This window comes from Daphnia pulicaria, chromosome 4 (assembly GCF_021234035.1).
Source record: "Daphnia pulicaria isolate SC F1-1A chromosome 4, SC_F0-13Bv2, whole genome shotgun sequence".
NCBI classification, from domain to species: Eukaryota; Metazoa; Arthropoda; class Branchiopoda; order Diplostraca; family Daphniidae; genus Daphnia; species Daphnia pulicaria.
The window spans coordinates 18,122,343-18,139,924 of NC_060916.1; the positions used below are offsets into that span (position 1 = coordinate 18,122,343).

Consider the following 17,582-nt stretch of genomic DNA (forward strand, 5'->3'; position numbering starts at 1 on the left):
GTTTGAATGGCTTTTGTTGTCCGGTGGGCTGTTTGGAATATTATATTTCCGTAACGCGTGTGTTCCGACTTTTGAACGAATTTACTCTTTAAAGTCACTGGCTCAAGTCTTGCCTTTCGGATGCCGGGTTGAAGCCGGATTCTTTTTCAGCATACTCGACTCAGGGAGCCATAGCCTCTAAGGCAGTCTTTAGGGGCGTTTCCGTCGAATCCGTGTTAAAGTCGGCTCATTGGTCCACGAATCTTTCATAAATTTATCATAATGAATTGTCTACGGTTTCTGTTTCTAAACCGGTCTTTTCACAAACAAGTGCTCTTTACTTAAGTTCCACGGAGTGGCGTATAGTTAAACTAAAAGGAAAATGCGTCTGCAGAAATGGAAAAGATACACCAACGATACCAATACGCCATCTATCAAGAAAAACAAAATATTTCGTTCTGCTATCGGCCGCAGTGGTGCACATTGGCGTAAACTGTGCACGACTTTTTGCCTGTCTGCTACTTTTTGGTTGGAATAAAGTATATCATAATAATGACATTTTGTTAAGAACATAATAATATATGATAATAAAAATATAATAATAATATAATAATATTTCACAAGTAGTTAACCAGAATTAGTTAAATTTGACAAACTAATCATAATTAAACTTTTTTAAAGCAATTCTTAAGATTTCCTGAATTTTCTCAAAATTTAAAAAAATTCCCGAGTTTCCTTCTTTTTCTACATTTTTCTCAAGGACTTCACATCGAGGAAACATCGTGTGATGAAACATTCCACCAAAATGTGGTCTCATAGAGCCGAGAACTTGTTAATGAAGATGCTTATAATAGGAATTAATAATTTGATGGTGTATTTTAAACATTAATTGAAGAAAAATCTGGATTTAAATATCGTGCTTTATAACAAACGTGATTTTCAAAATAATAATAATCAACATAAAATACAATTAGAAATATTGAGTCCTTTGCATGAACAAATATTTGATGAAATACAAGATGATTCTTGTGCCGACTTTAGTCGATCTCTGATTTTGTTCATAACATATCTACTTTCATATTTAATCACGTAAACTGTGAGAGATTTTTCAAAAAAAGAATTGATTTTTTCCTTTGTATCAAGAAATTCTGTGCAAATTCCTATGCAATGTTTCACTATACATCGTTTTTCCCAAGGTGGAGGATTTTTTTTTACGTAATTGAATAAACATGTTTTAATTGCATACGACGAAGGTTTTGTTTTCCCAAAACATTCGTCAATATGCGAAACAAGTAAAACAAATAATTTCAAAAGGCAATAACAGCGAGTGACTACGGGATCAAATGCGTGAAATGCATTGCGTTCCACTGTAGGAAAAGACGGTTTCCAGCCGCTGATTTCACTTCCAGCAACTTGTCGGTGTGGTACCAAGAAGTACTTATCATCCTTATTAGAGCTATTTACTAGGCGAAATGATGAAGGCAAAGGCAGAGGAACTGTATTGGTTTGTGAACCAATTACTCCAACAGTTATGTCAATGCTTAATTTAAAAACGTATTGCCCTGGGTGAATGACTTCCTTTCCTCTATAGAAGCAGTCTAACGTAACGCAAGTTTCTGAAAAACTGAAAAAAAAACATATTGATTAAAGACTTTTATGACGAAACAACCACTGCTGTATTATTAAAATAACAATGAATTCTTAAGTAAGGACTTCTAACATCGTTCAAAGAAAAAATTATAATTTGTTTTGAATTCTTAATTTCTGTTGGGGTCTCCCTCTTAACGTCAGCCTACACCAGGGAAAAGGGGGTGGTCACCAACAGACCCTAAAGGAAAAGAGGGGGGAAAATGTTGTTATGGCCAGGGCTAGGTGGCTTATAGGATGAAGGCTGGGATGGCCAAAAAACGAAGAATGGACTAGATTTATTTCAAAATTTTAATCGTTAATATCTCGGCTTCTAAGCCGAGTATTGAAAAACCCTGAAAAAGTTTGAAGATCAGTTGAAGCTTTCCCATCATTTTAAAACAATTAGATTATTTTTAGGTGTAGCAGTTGACAAGAAAACTGCTGCACAAAAACCGAAAAAGTCAAAATTTAGCCTCCCCCCCCTAATTTTTTTTTGTAAACTACAAACTACAAAAGAAGCGATTGCGGATTTTACCAATTGACTTAGTGCAAAATTTTGCAAAAAAAACATCTATTTGTTAGTTTTTCGACCCCCCAGCGACGATTTCCGCAAAATCAAAACCGCCCAAAACGGTCCTTTGGTGGCGGATCGCTTGTTAAAGCTCGAATCTATGTTCGTGTTAGCGGTTTATTTTTTTACGCGTTTTTCCGTAAACTGCTTTTATCTGTCCGGAAATTTTGGGTAGTATTTGTATCTTGCCAAAGTTGACGTGATTGTTTAAACATTTTCATTTGGGTAAGAATAATATACGATACAAATATCTTTGAAAAGCCGAGATGATCTTATGTTAATAACTTCACTTTGGCTTCTTTCTTAGACATAACTGCCATGGCTGCTAAAAGCAGAAAATGCAATGAAACTAATCTAGAAAATACAGCTACGTTAGCTCTTTATTGTGGTGGATGGTTATATTTTTCCCCTGTTTTTTTAGATTTTTATTTAGATAAATCTTAAATTAAAAAAAAAATGGAAATTAAAATGTCTTTTTTCAGTATCTTCCAGAGTTGCCAAATTGCAGTGTTATTTTTACAATCTCATGGAATTACCTTATATTGTGGAATAAAACGTTGAGATGATTTATCCGGTTCACAGCATCCGCTAAGAGCAAGTAACTATGTTAGAAAACAAAACAAAAAATTATTATGAATTTAATTTACTGAAATTGCCTCATGCTTCTTACAAATAATACAATAATTTCGCTGAAGATGTACTTCCGTCTTGCTCGTTTTCAAAAATTGACGACGATTCATCACCATCATAAAGAACAACGTATTTTCCGTCGTAGTATTTTCTTTCGTCTTCTTTGAAATTAGCCAATACTACCATGAAATCGAATTCGTCCGGTGCAATAATTTTTGAGTTTTCGGCAGAACTTGAAATATGTTTATATTAATAAATAATTAAATTCACAACACCCAGTAGAGTAGGCTAACGTCCGAAGTTGCCAGTTCGATGAAATTGTGAAAAATTGATTTGACACGAACCAGTAACAGTTCTCGCATGGCGGCTTATGGATTTTCGCCCGTTTTAGTTTTAGTTTTTAATTTTACCATTTCAGTCATCTTCAGTTGCTATTCTTAATTAGATAACTACATTCCTTAGTTATCAGGTAATCTTTTAAGATTTATTTCCCCTCGATAGTAATTGTAGTTAAAGACTGAAATGGGGAAATTAAAAACTAAAACTAAAACGGGCGAAACTCCATAATCCGCCATGCAAGAACTGTTACTGGTTCGTGTCAAATCGATTTTTCACAATTTCATCGAACTGGCAACTTTGGACGTTAGCCTACTCTTTTAACAGAGACCGAACCGATGTTGGACACCGTTTAGTGGACAGTGCGAAGTCTACATAGTTTTAAAAATCTAAATTTTAACTTTGTTTTTCTGTTAAGTGTAACAGTAGCTCGTACTTTAATTTATTGTCGGTTGAAAAATCTGGAGTAATTTAAGAAATAAAAGCAAATAGAAACAAAGAAAATAGGAAAAAAAATTAATTAAAAATTTCATAGCTAAGTTACCCGTTATATCAAGTTATGATTAGTGATAAAATGAATTGATACGTAATTCCATAGGAAACTCAATACTCTACATTACTGAAGCAAAAGTATGATTTTAATAAGTATGAATAAATGATTAGTAATTTTTTAAGGTCTTATTGTTGGCCGTAATGTAATTTTATTTTGAGGGTTGCGGCAGGAGGTAAACGAGAAAATTATGTGCTTTCTTTTTCAAGTAAGAAAATCCGTTTTACTTTGTTATATTATCAACATTTAATAATCGATATCATTATTGTTATCTCTTTATTATGCAATTTTCTTATAAATTTTACCATTGTACCATTTAAGACTCTGTCCAGTTTTACGCCCCAAACTCAAAAAATGAAAAATTTTTTTTGATTTTCAGAGTCATGATTTTTTAAATTCGTGAGCTGAAGAGCTTAAAAAAAAAAGTTTCTAAAGGAAAAGGTACCATGCTCTGTGAGACTGGGAAATAACCGGGTAAAACTTAAACTGTCTAATATGGGTACGGTTTGTCCAACACTAACCTTATTATTACATCTTAATGGACTTCAATGAATAGATATATGAATAGCTTATTGAGCAACACGTTAAACAACATTAGCATTTGGCTCACATTTTATAGCCTTCATATTTTCATTTTTTAAAATACTTCGGGGGCCATTTTTAGTGTTCTTTGCACAAAAGGTAGTTTCAGAAGGCATTTAGTGCACTAGGCAATGTACAGGTACGGTGAGAGCGTTTATGGGAAGAGTGATATCGCTTCCATTGTTTGAATTTCTAATATGGATGGGAAAGGTGCATTAGGAAATGGGGCTACTTTTGACCTTCACAATAATTACATTGCAAAGGTCCAATTAAAAAATGCTTCGTTAGTTATGTGTGTGGAGAATAATAGAGTGTGTGTATAGAACGGAGGTGAGAGAAAAAAGGAAAAACCTATTTAATCCGCTTTAGAATTGAAATTAGTTAAGGTGGATCAAGCAATAAAAATGTTATCTTTGGATTAAATACAGACCTAAAAAGGAGCTCCATTCCCTTTAGGCCCTCTCGGAAAAACTGATAATTACGTCACAAAATACGTCACAAAAATTACATCCCGTGATCATTAAATTCTAAAAAATCCAGTAATGCTTTACCGAACGCTAATATCAATCCCCTCCCCTAAAGGAAATCGTACTCCATAAGGATTTGAATTAACCAGATCGTTCCAAAAATTTTTTTTCCCATAAGCTCCTTCACCCATACTTATACTTTTGGCAAGTTTTGTAGATGTCCGGAAATGGTTTCTTTTATTCCAAAAATTAATTGATTAACTTAATGAACTGTGATCCCACAAAAATATTTCTTATAACCAATTTCTGTGTAATTGATTATTTTTTTATTTCCCTTGTCGTGAACTAGTTTTTAAATATGACACGAATAAATTCAAAATATTTACCTTCCATACTGAATTATTTCGCCTTGAAATCGGTTATCCAAATGGGCAACGGTGATCACTAATTGGTTGACATACTGAAACAACGAAACGGGAAATGCATAATTTCTTCGTTGCTTTTATACAAACTTTCTAATGATCAAAGATTAATAACATATTCCCATTTAATAGCTCTTGTTTTCTAAGATAGGAAAGGATAAGAAATGGAACCGCTGGTTCCCTCATACGCTTGTTGGTTGAACGGTTTGAAGTCTAAAAATATGTAAACTTTAATAGAAATATAAAAACAATGGCTGTTATTTAAAAAAAAAAATCTGGTGCAGTAAGGAGCGCCCCGTTCCTTTCCCGAGGGAGTATTTTAGAAAATGAAATCTTCCCTCTTGACCATGTTTTCTATCACCTGTGCGAGTTTTGAAGAAAAATAATGATGGTAAGCGAAGTAAAACCCCTTTAGCGCCTTTATAATTTAGAATTAGTTTTCATAGGTAAATCAATTAGGGTAATTTTGAAGTTGGGTATTGATAAAAATGCTGTCATCTGTTCATCTGTTTTAAGATTTAGAACCATCGGAAAAATGTCCAAATAGGCTGACACCGAAAATAAAAAAATTGCCGCTTTTCACCGTTTTTATGACTCCAAAAGGTTGAAAGAGTCACGTAGTTTGATGTCTAACTTAACGGAATGATGTGTATCATCAAACTTTTTCAAACCTTACATTTACAAACTTTAGCTTAAAAATAGATTTAATTATTTTTTGCGATTTTCTTGATTCTGATTGTTGAAAAATCCTAATAAAGATTTTCAGATGTGTCTTTCAGCAGACTACTGTGATTTTTGATGCATTAAAGGCCCCTAAACCTTCTGTCCTCAGGGATAATGTAAACTATATTATACGACACGGATAAATCCACAAACATACAAGGGAATATAAGGACACAAGCATACCTCGCAAACTGCATTTGTGGCAGCACACCAATGACAGTGATTTTGAGAACAACCAACTTTGCCGAGCTTATCGTCCATTTGATGAGCGTGTTTAGACAAAAATTGTAGAATTTTGGTTGTATCAAGATCGGAATCTGTCGTCCATACATCTTTGATAATATTCCAAGCGTTTCCAGAAGGTAGCTGAATAATACTAGACCAAATTGACATTATTAAAAGCCATTTCTTTAACCATGGCTCACATAAAGCTTAATACTATGTAAACTTTTGTTGAAACCATGTGTGCGTACTGAATTTAAAAAATTAAAAAACAATTCCACAGCTCAATCATGCCAATGGAGGGTTTTTGGTTGTTAAAATCACGAAATGCGCCGGAGCGAGTCGCAATGAATCCTCTTTTATTCAAAACTTATCAGCAAATCGAACGGCGCAAACCGCGATTTCTAAATAGTTTTTAAGGACGATTGTTGTTAGGACGATTGTTTTATCGCTAACAATCAACATTGTTATGGTAACAGTGGGCACCTAAAAGTGTCCGGACACCCGAGAGAACCTTATGGAAAACCGCTATTTTCGCAAGGCGAAAAAGTGGTCAAATTTACATTCGATATAAATAAAAAAATGTTTGTAGGTTTTCTCGGGTGCCAGGAACAACCCTAATTTTTTTTTGAATTTTAAAATAACGGGAAGGGTAAGTTTTTATCCGAGGCAAAAGTGTCCGGACACTCGAACAGTAGAGAGGCCCATATGTAAATGGGCTTACTTTGAGTTCCGATTGTGACTCATTGAAAAGTGCTAGAGTAACGCAAAAAGTCTTACAAAAAAAGATCTGCGTTTCGTCTATGGCACCCGTGAGTCACGATTTTTTTAAATAATTAGAATTCTTTCTATACCCACCCTCAAAATTGATTTCGTGAAGAATTCCACTGCTGAGAGCCGTGCACTGCTGCCGGGTCTACGGAATTGCTTACTCTCCCCCACGTTTTTTCTGAAACAAAGGGGTTTAGTAGGGACTGGGGGGAGAGTAAGCAATTCCGTAGAACTGGCAGCAGTGCATGGCTCTCATAATCGAGATCTGAACGAAATCAATTTTGAGGGTGGGTTTCAATCAATAACTAATTATTTTAAAAAATCGTGATTCACGCGTGCCATAGAGGAAATGCAGATCTTTTTTTAAAGACATTTTGCGTTACTCAAGCACTTTTCAATGACTCACAATCGGAAGTCAAAGTAAGGCCATTTACATATGGGCCTCTCTACTGTCCGGACACTTTTGCCTCGGATAAAAACCTACCCTTCCCTTTGTTTTAAAATTCAAAAAAACGTTAGGGTTGTTCTTGGCACCCGAGAGAACCTACGAAAAAATTTTCATTAAAATCGGATAAAAATTTGACCACTTTTTCGTCTTGCGAAAACAGCGGTTTTCCATAAGGTTCTCTCGGGTGTCCGGACACTTTAGTTGCTCACTGTATATCTTGAATTATTTCTAACAATATCAATTGTTAGTTTTCCTGCGTATTTACCTAAAAATACATGCCCAAACGATTTAGTCGACATACTTTCATTATGATAAATTTTGAATAAAATGGAGTACATTGAGACAGGTTCCGACGCCCAGTCAAGATTTCTGAAAATTTAAACCCAAATCTGGCCTTACATGGCTTGATTGAATCGGGAACTTGTTGGTGTTAAAAAGTTCGATTTGAATTTAGTTATGAAATGTTCACTACGTTTCTCGGTTTGTGTTAGTAAACCCGTAATCGATGCGCCTTGGTATTGCTCTCTCTAACGCATCTCTATCAATACCACTCAATTTTGCATGAAATGGCTTCTTTGTACTCAATTTTTCAAGTAGTTCCGGTGGAAGGAAGGAATCCATTCTTCGACAGCAAATGCATAAGGGAAAAGAGTTTGATAAAACATCGTTTAAATGATCGATAACCTATCCATACAATTAAATAGGAATAAGAAAATAAAAACATTTAGTTACCTATAAATCTGCAATATTATAATTAATATAAACTAACTTACGTTTTGCCCAAATATATCAATTACGTTATGATGCGAATATGGCAAAAGGAAGCTAACGGTTTTCGCACAACCTACATAATGGAAAACACATCTAAGTTTTAGACAGTTAACAAATCGATTTTGAATATTCCCACCTAGTCTGGCAGCATAGACTATTGCTGTTGCTTTATAGTAATCGAAACAATCAACCATGGTTTGACAAGAGTTAATCAAGTTATTCTGTAACGGGACAAACAATATGCAGAGCTTGTTCTTAAAAATTTTAAAAAAAGTATCAGGTACTTCTAAATTCTAAATGTCTACCATGACACCAATCAAATCCAGTCCGACAGCATATTTACATAAAACATGCAGCAATGTTTTATCATTGGACGAGACCAAATCGACTCGAGCTCCGGCATTTATCAGCAATTGAAAAATTGCACTAAAATCTCGTCGACAATAACGGGTAAGTAAATGCAGAGCCTGAAGGTATTTTTTTAAATATGAAGAGCAAAATGTTACACTATTTTAAGTACAATTTAATGAAAATATTTAAATTTGCTTATTAACCGTGTCTTTTTTGCTGGTCTGAGCATTAACATTTATAGTATGTCTTATTAAACTTGCAATAACTTGATAAAGTTTTTCTCCAGAATTATATTTGCAAAGTTGATGGAGGCAATTCCATTTGTTTGTGGTTTTCGCGTTCACGTCAATTCCATGTTTTAATAACACATCAATAATTGATGGCAATTGTGGTGTACAGTTATACCTTTTCATATAATAAAAATATCTTAGTAATCAACCTTTTATATTAGCTGGGTGTTATAAAAGCATAATGCTAATCTACAGAGATTTTACCGACAAGCAAATTGCAATGCATTCCACCCGAAATCGTCTGTTTTTTTTACATCTGCACCATAGGACAATAAAATATTGACGACTTCTAAATAGAAATATTCAAAAGATTTGAAGGTTACTTTATTATTTGTTCGTCGAATTCTACACAAGATTTATGACAGTGACCTAGAGAACAAAAAAAAGATCCTGACTACTCTACGCCACTGAAAGATTAAGATCAACAGTAAGAGATTATAGAAAGAGTTAAACTGCAGGATAATAATCCATTGCTGGAGAATTATCAAGCTACAAACACCCTACGCCATGGTACAATATCCTGCACGGAAATTAGAACAGTGATTTTCTGTCCTAAACGGGTTGGTAAACTACTTACAAGTATTTGTTTGTAGAAAAAAGGAAACTTAAGTTTATATCCGAGTAAATCGAAGGAGTTTTCAGGGTAAGAAAAAATGAATTTGCTGAAAAACGGAAAACTATACACACCGTCAGCACTAGGCTACGTCTCACCTTGAAACGAGGCAGTTTAGAATGCTGAAAAGGTGTTTTTTTTAATAAAACTAAATGGACTAAACTTCCTGTTATAGATTACACAAACCGATTATTGATCATTAAAGATTAAAATAAAAAGACATGGTGATCCTGCTCTCTCCCCTTCGCTCACTGCTGCAAGTAATTCGAACTTACAATAAAAACAATAGGAAGGAGTTTTAAAAATTTAGGATTGATTTGATTTTTAAAATTGAATTTTCATTATTTTAAGCCAAAAGACATCTCTGAAAAAAGCTTTACTTAAAACCTTTGTTAGTATATTGATATAAGAATGCATATCAACATCAGGGATGAAACCAATCTGGAGGCTAGTTAAGGGATAAGGATGGAGAACTAGGAATAAGGAAGGGGAACACATGATTCAATACTGGTATATTAAAAAGATTGATGTGCTCTTCCCTAGCAAGACAGGTTTTCTAATATCGAAAAAAGAAAGGTATAGAGTTGTAGATCTCCTTACGCTGATCATTTTCAGCATTGAGTTTAGGGTGTGCAAATGAGCGGAAATTCCAGTAAAACGCGTTCAAAGTTTTGAGTTTTACTGAGCTGACGCGCTTCCCAAGCCGGCCAGGAAGGGGGGTCAAGCGGGGGGTGGCGCGTACCCATGGGAGAGGGGTGAGTGAAGAGGGGTTTACCTGAGCCATACTACACTATTCACACTAGTAATATGTTGAATTTACAAAAAGACACATCGTTTGGTCACACTTGCATCTTTCCTTAAAAAAACAAACAAATTACATCACACTTACCCACAACATTCTCTCTTCTATTTTTCCAGCAGACAATCATGAGTGGGGTGCGACCTCCAATAGTTTTCCTGTTTACATCAGCTTGTGCATATAGCAATATCGTTATTTCAAACACAAATGCAGAAAAATTAAATGGTTGTATTTACTAACCTCCTTTTTTAACCAAACGATGCATTTGAATTCCAAAATCAGTCTGTAAGGCTGAATTTTCGCACAAGGACATCATAAGCTCAGTCAACTAAAAAATACATTCATGACAAGATGAGCTTTTATGTTACCTTCTTTGCATGGTATCAACATTATCTTTAAAATTATCAAGAATAATTACTAATATGTAAAACTTATATATAATCGATTTTGATCGAAGTATAAAGGTCTATTAAAGAAGTACCAAACAAGATGCCTTTTGGCAAAATCTTTGGGATTATCTTTTCACAAAAGTAAAGAAATAGATTTATAGTACATAAATGTAAATAATATACCATACAATATAAAAATTTATTTTTCATGTATATTTAATATGCAGTAGGGGAGAGCGGGGTCATGCTGGACACGTACCAGGTGGGACAAGCTCCTTAACTGACGGTGGGGATGAGGAAAAAAAATAGTGTGAAATGAAGAATTTCATAACAACTACAGGGTAAAAGTTTAAGTAAAATCCTGCTAATAATTTTTGAGCAATAGCAATAATAAAAAATGGCGGTCAAATTTTATGTTTGTCATTGCCATAGTTTTTTGTTTAATTAATCAACCTCCACGGTTAAAAATTTTTTGATTGTTGAATAAAATACTTTATTCATTCGGTTTTCATGTTGTGTAAAAATTGTATTGTTACGGTTAATCGTTTCAGAATAATAATGATTTAGAAAAATGTCTTTGATGCGGGTAATACTGGTCATCTTTTTTGGGGTAATAATGGACTGTAAGAGCAGTAGGCTATAAAAATATTAAAATTTTTTTTTGTAAACAAACAACATGATTTTGTAAAAAAACACCCTCTTTACTTTTATTTGTGATTCCATACTTGAAATTTTCTAAGCCCCTCCTCTTTTTACATTTTTAGCGCTGCGTTGTCCATTCCACCCCCTCCCCAGCATTAAATACCAATGTTTGATAAAATATTATCTTTATTACTATTATTTTTTTACATATTATATTACCTTAATGACAAAAGTATCTATTAAGAATTTCATTTTCAATAGTTTTGCAATAGCATTAGAGTTATAACCATGTGTTTTATCACCCCCCTCTCTGTCCAGTTTCCCCATCTGAAATTTGTTTTTCCCATTATTTTTCAAAGTTTGATTACAGCTAAAATAATGATCTGATCTTTATGAAAAAATTAGGGGACATAGATATCGGAGTGTTTAACAATGCTGTTTGTTCAATTTGTTTAAAAAAATTATGTACAGTTTAAGAGATATTGGGAAAATATTTTTTTTGTCCTGAGTGACCCCGCTCTCCCCTACTTAGGACAGGTATTGGATAAACCTCCTCAATTTTTTTCGTTTTAACTGGTGTTTTTTTGTTACATAACGCAATGTATTAACGCATGGTACATTATTTTTGTAAGGGAGCAGTCATCATTATTTCTTAGTAAAATAAATAAAATTTCTTATAATAAAGATGAATTGATCGTTCGTTATTTCATCGTATACCAATTCTATTGGCTTTCTATAAATATCAGTAGTTCTTGAATAGATCTAATTGACGATGCAAAATGTCAATTTTCTTTGAACAACAAATCGCTTTATCAGGAAAGTGTCAAAAATGAAACTGGTAGCGTGAATGCTTGGCATAGACGAATTGGAAGAAAAGAAAGGTTAACGAGGGTCTGACCAATTAGCGTAAAAGTTTAGGGAGAAAATAAGGAATGACGTTTTTATGGGATTCAAGAATATTTTTCCTGAAGCCGTAAAATTACTACAGAATCACAAACTATTTGTAGGTTGTGGGTTGCAATTGCGGATTCTTGGGAGTGTTTTGTTACGATTCCTTCCAAGAGGTAAAATCTGCTGAATGAAAGAACAGCTTCCTGGTGAGATAGGGAACACTGAACAGATTTCATAAGTATGGCAGAAGTCAAACGCGTTTTGTATGCCTAGAAAAGCGGACGCAAACACTTTCCATTCTTTGATGCAGACTCAACAAATGAGATAAGAAGATGTGTGGCCCTCCCTGAAGCCGTTTAAATACCAGGACACACGCCTTGACATCGCATAAAGTACCTGGCTTAGCTTGGACCTGTACCGCCTGCTGATGACGCCCGTAAGGGAGACCGGGGCTATGTGGGACACTTTTTTTCTTTACGCTGCCAATTTACAAGTATAGGAGTGATTCCCATGCATTTCTCAACATTAGGTTATTTTTTAATATTTTTTCGTTAAACTATGTAATAGTTATTTAATTAAATGTAAAGAGGAAAAAATGAAGGAAAACAAATTTTTAGGGTTAAACGGAACAGAGCCAGGGGCAAAACAGAACATCATTTTTCTCTGCGACGGATGGATTAAATTTATTGAAAGACACATTAGTGAAAAGAAAATTCATTTCTCTTTCAGAATTACTGTAATTTTATTCATTCTATTGAGTATAAGTGGAGCAATAAAAGAAGATGTCTTTTTTCGATCTTTTTTGGTCGTTTACTTGGCAACAGATGGCTGTACCATTTAACCCGGACCCAAACAACATTAAATAAACTAAATTATCAAATACTCAGAAAAATATTTTTTATAAAATAAAAATACTATCTTAAACGAGAAAGAAAACCCTATCAAATAGTTATCTGGGTTTTATAAAACTATTTATAGAAGTATAAAAAAATTGAAAACTAAACGTCAAAAATTTTTTTTCCGATTCCAATTTTTTTGTTTTTCCCATTAAACTCGCAAAATTAATCGGAAATTCAGGAAAAAGAGTTTATTGGATAAATAAAACATCATTTAAAATACGCTGTATTTATTTCAGAATTTTTAAACAAAATGTACAACTCAAAACTGCCCTGTACATTTTAGCCCCGTGCCTCACATAGCCCCGGTCTCTATAGCTACAAATGACCTCGGGGGTACCGGTCGTGATTCTTAGAGTTTGGTCAGAATGACTGATAAGAGACGAAAAGATAGAATTGGAGAATATTCGTTCAGATAATTGCAATGGCAGCAAAAAAAATATGAGGTGAGAGGAACAATTTGATTACTGTTAGAGATGACAGAATCACGTCCAGTGAAATTGGTAGGTTACCTCGTCAAAAATATTTTCAGCTTATCGAGAATTAGAGCAATTCACGGCAAGACGGATAAATGAGTGACCACAAAAAGCTTGCGAAAAACTCTAGTGGCCTGTATGTGCCAACGTAAACTGCCTGATTTTTGTGACAAAGGAAGCGGATGGGGCCAATTGACGGAGCTATTTTCCCGGATACGGAATTTAAATTTCTTTCTTAATTTTCTTCTTTTTGAGAACGAGGACATGAAAATAAAAAGGGATGCGTTGATTCTACGTCTTCGACAAACAGACAGACTGAGGTGGCAGAGAATTATAAACAGTGATAGTGGAAGTTAAGGGCAGTGTCCAGAAATCAGCTAGAATACACCGACATTGGGTCGAAGTTTCGATTATGAAGAGCTGATAAGGAAAAGACTGTTTGGAAAAATTGCCTTGTGGTGGAGCCAATTGGTGACGAGACATACTCAGAGTTCCAGATGCTACTAATTCTGGCAGATTGACTACCAGTCAGAAAGGGGCCGAGGTAGCTCAAGAGAAATAGAGCTGAGGAGAGGTGAGAGCAAGACTGGCAGTTTCAGATATACCCAAATACACATGGTTAAGGAACCCAATGGTTAAGGAAATCTTTGATCCTGAAAAATTAATTTTTTTACCGTCTGGTTTTCCCAAAATGTTACAAGATAAAAAAAAAACACTTAATTTCTGGTGACCCCCATTAGTTTTTCTTAAATAAATAAAAAACTACAATAGCTAGAAAATCCCTATTAAAATGGTTTTTGGCAACTGGCTGCGAGTCGTCGTTTCCCAAAAAAGTGAAACCCCCAAATCCCCACATCCGGCCTCCTTGATTAGTGGACTCGTTGTCAAATATAATGTTTCTACATTATATATGGAATAGTGCACTTCTCTGTATGTGTTTGAGTAAAAATAGTAGAAAAAAAGTAAATAGTAGATGATGATCTTTTACTGGGTACGTGTATACTTTAATGTAGAGCTGTGCCTCTAATCATGTTGTGGAAAAGTTCGCGTTACCCAGTGCAATATATTAAAATGATTACTAACATTTATGTAAACGTTTTGACAACATTTGTTAATGTAATATAAATATTTCTTCAAAGTTGTATGTTTTGATGTGGGCAACGACAATGACTAATAAAAAGATGGAAAACTTACCTCATGTGTATCTGCCATTATTTTTGCTTTGTTGTCTCAATATTTACTGAAAATTGCCAATAAAAATAATTAATTTTTACCTACATCTTATTATCGATGTAGATCTTGTAGCCGATGTACCTCATCTCGGCATTCTTCAATAACAAATTAGATTAGGATACTCATGATTGAAAGTTTCGTGGGCAGGCAAATAGCTCTGTGATTTTATTTTAAATTTGACAGAAGGAATAGCAAAGTTCATGTTTTCCCCCCTTTCTTTAATTGTTTACTCTTTTCACTTCTCTTTTTCTCCTCTTCAGTTTCCCCAACATGGCGTACAGCATTTAGAGGTACGGTGAACTACCTACGTTATCTCTTCCATTAATTTTCAAATTGAAGCACACGGAAAACTGAAAACTAGTAGGTTAAATATTATTTAATAATAGCGTGCTCATTCTTTTATTAGTCAAGAAAAATTTTAAAATTAGTTTGTGCATAATTTTTAAACTATAGCAATTTTCCCAGAGGACCTTAATTGCTGGGAGTTTGTTTGGACAGGCGCTCGTGGGAAAAATTGGACTGGAATGTAAATACGGAACACTGAAAATGCCCTCTCTTGTAATGACGTCACCACGAATGGTCTAGTTCCTACCTCTAGTTCAATTTCTTAAATTCTGTAGTTATTAACCAGATTTCTTTAATATTTTTTTCACAAACACCTGAACTACATAAAAAAAACACTTGCTCAACGAAGAACTTTGAATGAAAAAGGAGAAAAAATTGAAAAAGAAAATACAGTCATGCCTGCAAGTTTCTTTAGCTGGTAAACTGCTCTATATGGTTTTATTTTAAGTTGACGGAAGGTATACTAAAAAGCACACCTTTCCTCCTCTTTGGATTTATTTTGCGCTATTCCATTCTTTTCTTCTCTTCCTTTCGGTTTTTTCAACTTTCCCACCAGATTGACGAAAATGGCAGGTACAGTAAGCTTCCTAAGCTATACCTCCCGTCAACTTCAAATAAAACCATATAGAGCAGTTTGTCTGCTAAAGAAACTTGCAGGCATGACTGCATATGGGCGAAATATATGAAAAATATAGGGGAACAACAAATTAGAATTATCAATTTAAAAATCAAATAGTAATACATTTTGTAATGGGGTATGGCGACTTTAATTTAAAAAACGAACTAAATAGTAAATACACCAAAATTTACCTAGTTATCATTTTATCAAGGCTCAAAGTGTCGGTCACGTGACTGACACTTGAAAAATGAGGGGTGCGAATGGTGATGTCAGGCTGCAAGAGTCCGATCTGCGCATGCACAGACTTGGTCACGTGGTCTGAAGCGACCATACAGACCAAGCAGGAATTCTTCCATTGGTCGGTTCAGACCACGTGGTCAAGTCTATGCATGCGCAGATCCGACTCTTGCCACCTGACGCCATTTGCATTAGGTCACCCCTCGTTCAGAGTTCAGTTTTCGCCAGTCACGTGACACTTTGAGCCTAAATAACTCGGTAAATATTTTTTAATAACAATGATACGCCATTAATTTTGTTTTTTTCCTATCTTTTTTTGGTGTAACTAGTTTTCTTTTTAATATTAAAGTCGCCGTACCCCATTATTGGTGAAAAAAAACATATCTGTGCCCTCCCTACTATACGGGGAAATTTTAACATAAAGAGGTGCATGTATAATATACATTATTTTATTTTATTTTTGAAACGTGAATCGTTCTTCGTACCCTAAATTATTGAAAATTGTAAACGGGATTTTTTATTTTAGCCATGTTTTAACGCGAGGGTTGTCCACTCGAAAAAAGATTCGTACACCCCCATATTTTAAGTAAAAAATAAAAAGAAGAACAAAAATAAAAATGAAACAAATATTTTAAAAAACGAAAATTAAGTTGAGAAGAGTTTTTCTAGATTTTTCACAAAATTTTCTCGTTTCGTATTCATTAATCATCATTTGCTGAACGTCATATAGAAGGAATTTGGAATTTGTAAAAGGAAAACAAAATGTTGTCCCAAATTATTTGTTCGTTAACAATCTTGTTGGCATTCGAATGCTGACCGACACTCTGACAGTAATAAAAAAGGCGGTTTTCAACTAGAAAAATAATTGTAAACCCCATATTTTGAGTAAAAAATTTATAATAACAAAATACGGAAAAAATATTAAAAAATGAATATTTTATTTTATATTCGTCCACACAAATACTGAGTGGATAACCCCCGTATTAACGTTTTTAGTTATTTACATGAAGAAACTTTCCCTACCTTTTTCATTTATTTTCTTGCTAAAATTCTTTGTAAAGATCCTTTTCTGTAGCACTTCTCCTTTAATTGGTTAACTAAACTAACTCTTCTTGTTTGGGCACAAACTGAAACGAAAGTCATACAGAATTTTTGCTCAAAGTAGCATGATAAGATCAAGCATGGAGGATGAGTGAAGGAACTGACATAAGCAATCTCAAAACTTGGTTTCTTAAATAAAAAAACTGATGAAAAATTGGTTGATTTCCTTTGAATTGTTATATTTGCCTATAACCCGTAAGAACAAATCGAAATTCGTACGTTTTTTTACATCTCGTGATGGCAATTCTATGAAAGAACGACCTTTTTCACAACGTCACTTATTCCAATATAAAAATAAAAAGTTCTTTCCTCCTTTCTTGTTCTTTCTTCATCGTTGATCAGATAACAGCTGCGTGATAACAAATGGCCGGTCTAGAATGTAGAATGCTTGACTTTTATCTCAACATCTCAACTCAACAGCTTTTACCGGCTTTTACAGAGGGGTTCACCAGATAACAAAAACGCAAAGAACTTAAATGCGGAATTTCAATATAAAAAATACAATCAATCAATTGAAAATCAAAATCTATTATTCATTAGTAAGAATTGACAAAGATGTCTTAATTTTTGCAGTCCTGCAATTGAGTTGTTTGCGTTGT

At 34.1% G+C, this 17,582-nt stretch overlaps 1 protein-coding gene across 4 annotated transcripts; it reads right to left on the bottom strand.

Moving 5' to 3' along the window:
* Positions 1-843: 843 nt before the first annotated feature.
* LOC124335746 lies at positions 844-17,254 on the bottom strand. Of its 4 annotated transcripts, none has more exons than XM_046789178.1 (15): positions 16,906-17,254; positions 14,643-14,688; positions 10,395-10,482; positions 10,245-10,325; positions 8,947-9,028; positions 8,656-8,857; positions 8,407-8,568; positions 8,238-8,322; positions 8,104-8,174; positions 7,803-8,014; positions 6,073-6,265; positions 5,131-5,204; positions 2,850-3,041; positions 2,716-2,781; positions 844-1,603 (listed from the first exon to the last, which is right to left on the bottom strand). In XM_046789178.1, exons 2-15 carry the CDS (start codon positions 14,658-14,660, stop codon positions 934-936), a joined length of 2,196 nt encoding a protein of 731 aa, XP_046645134.1. In that variant the 5' UTR covers positions 14,661-14,688; positions 16,906-17,254; the 3' UTR covers positions 844-933. The 4 variants fall into 4 exon arrangements, with proteins under 4 accessions (XP_046645134.1, XP_046645133.1, XP_046645135.1 ...); XM_046789177.1 differs by having other exon boundaries at positions 8,947-9,031; XM_046789179.1 differs by lacking the exon at positions 14,643-14,688 and having other exon boundaries at positions 8,947-9,031.
* Between the last annotated feature and the right edge of the window lie 328 nt (positions 17,255-17,582).

Excerpts from the sequence above, each read along its gene's own strand:
- LOC124335746 (XM_046789177.1), bottom strand. Across the intron at positions 9,032-10,244 it reads TAGAAGAGAGAATGTTGTGG|AAGTCGTCAATATTTTATTG; the intron begins GTAAGTGTGATG and ends ATTTCTATTTAG. Across the intron at positions 6,266-7,802 it reads ACTAACACAAACCGAGAAAC|TATTATTCAGCTACCTTCTG; the intron begins GTAGTGAACATT and ends AATTTGGTCTAG.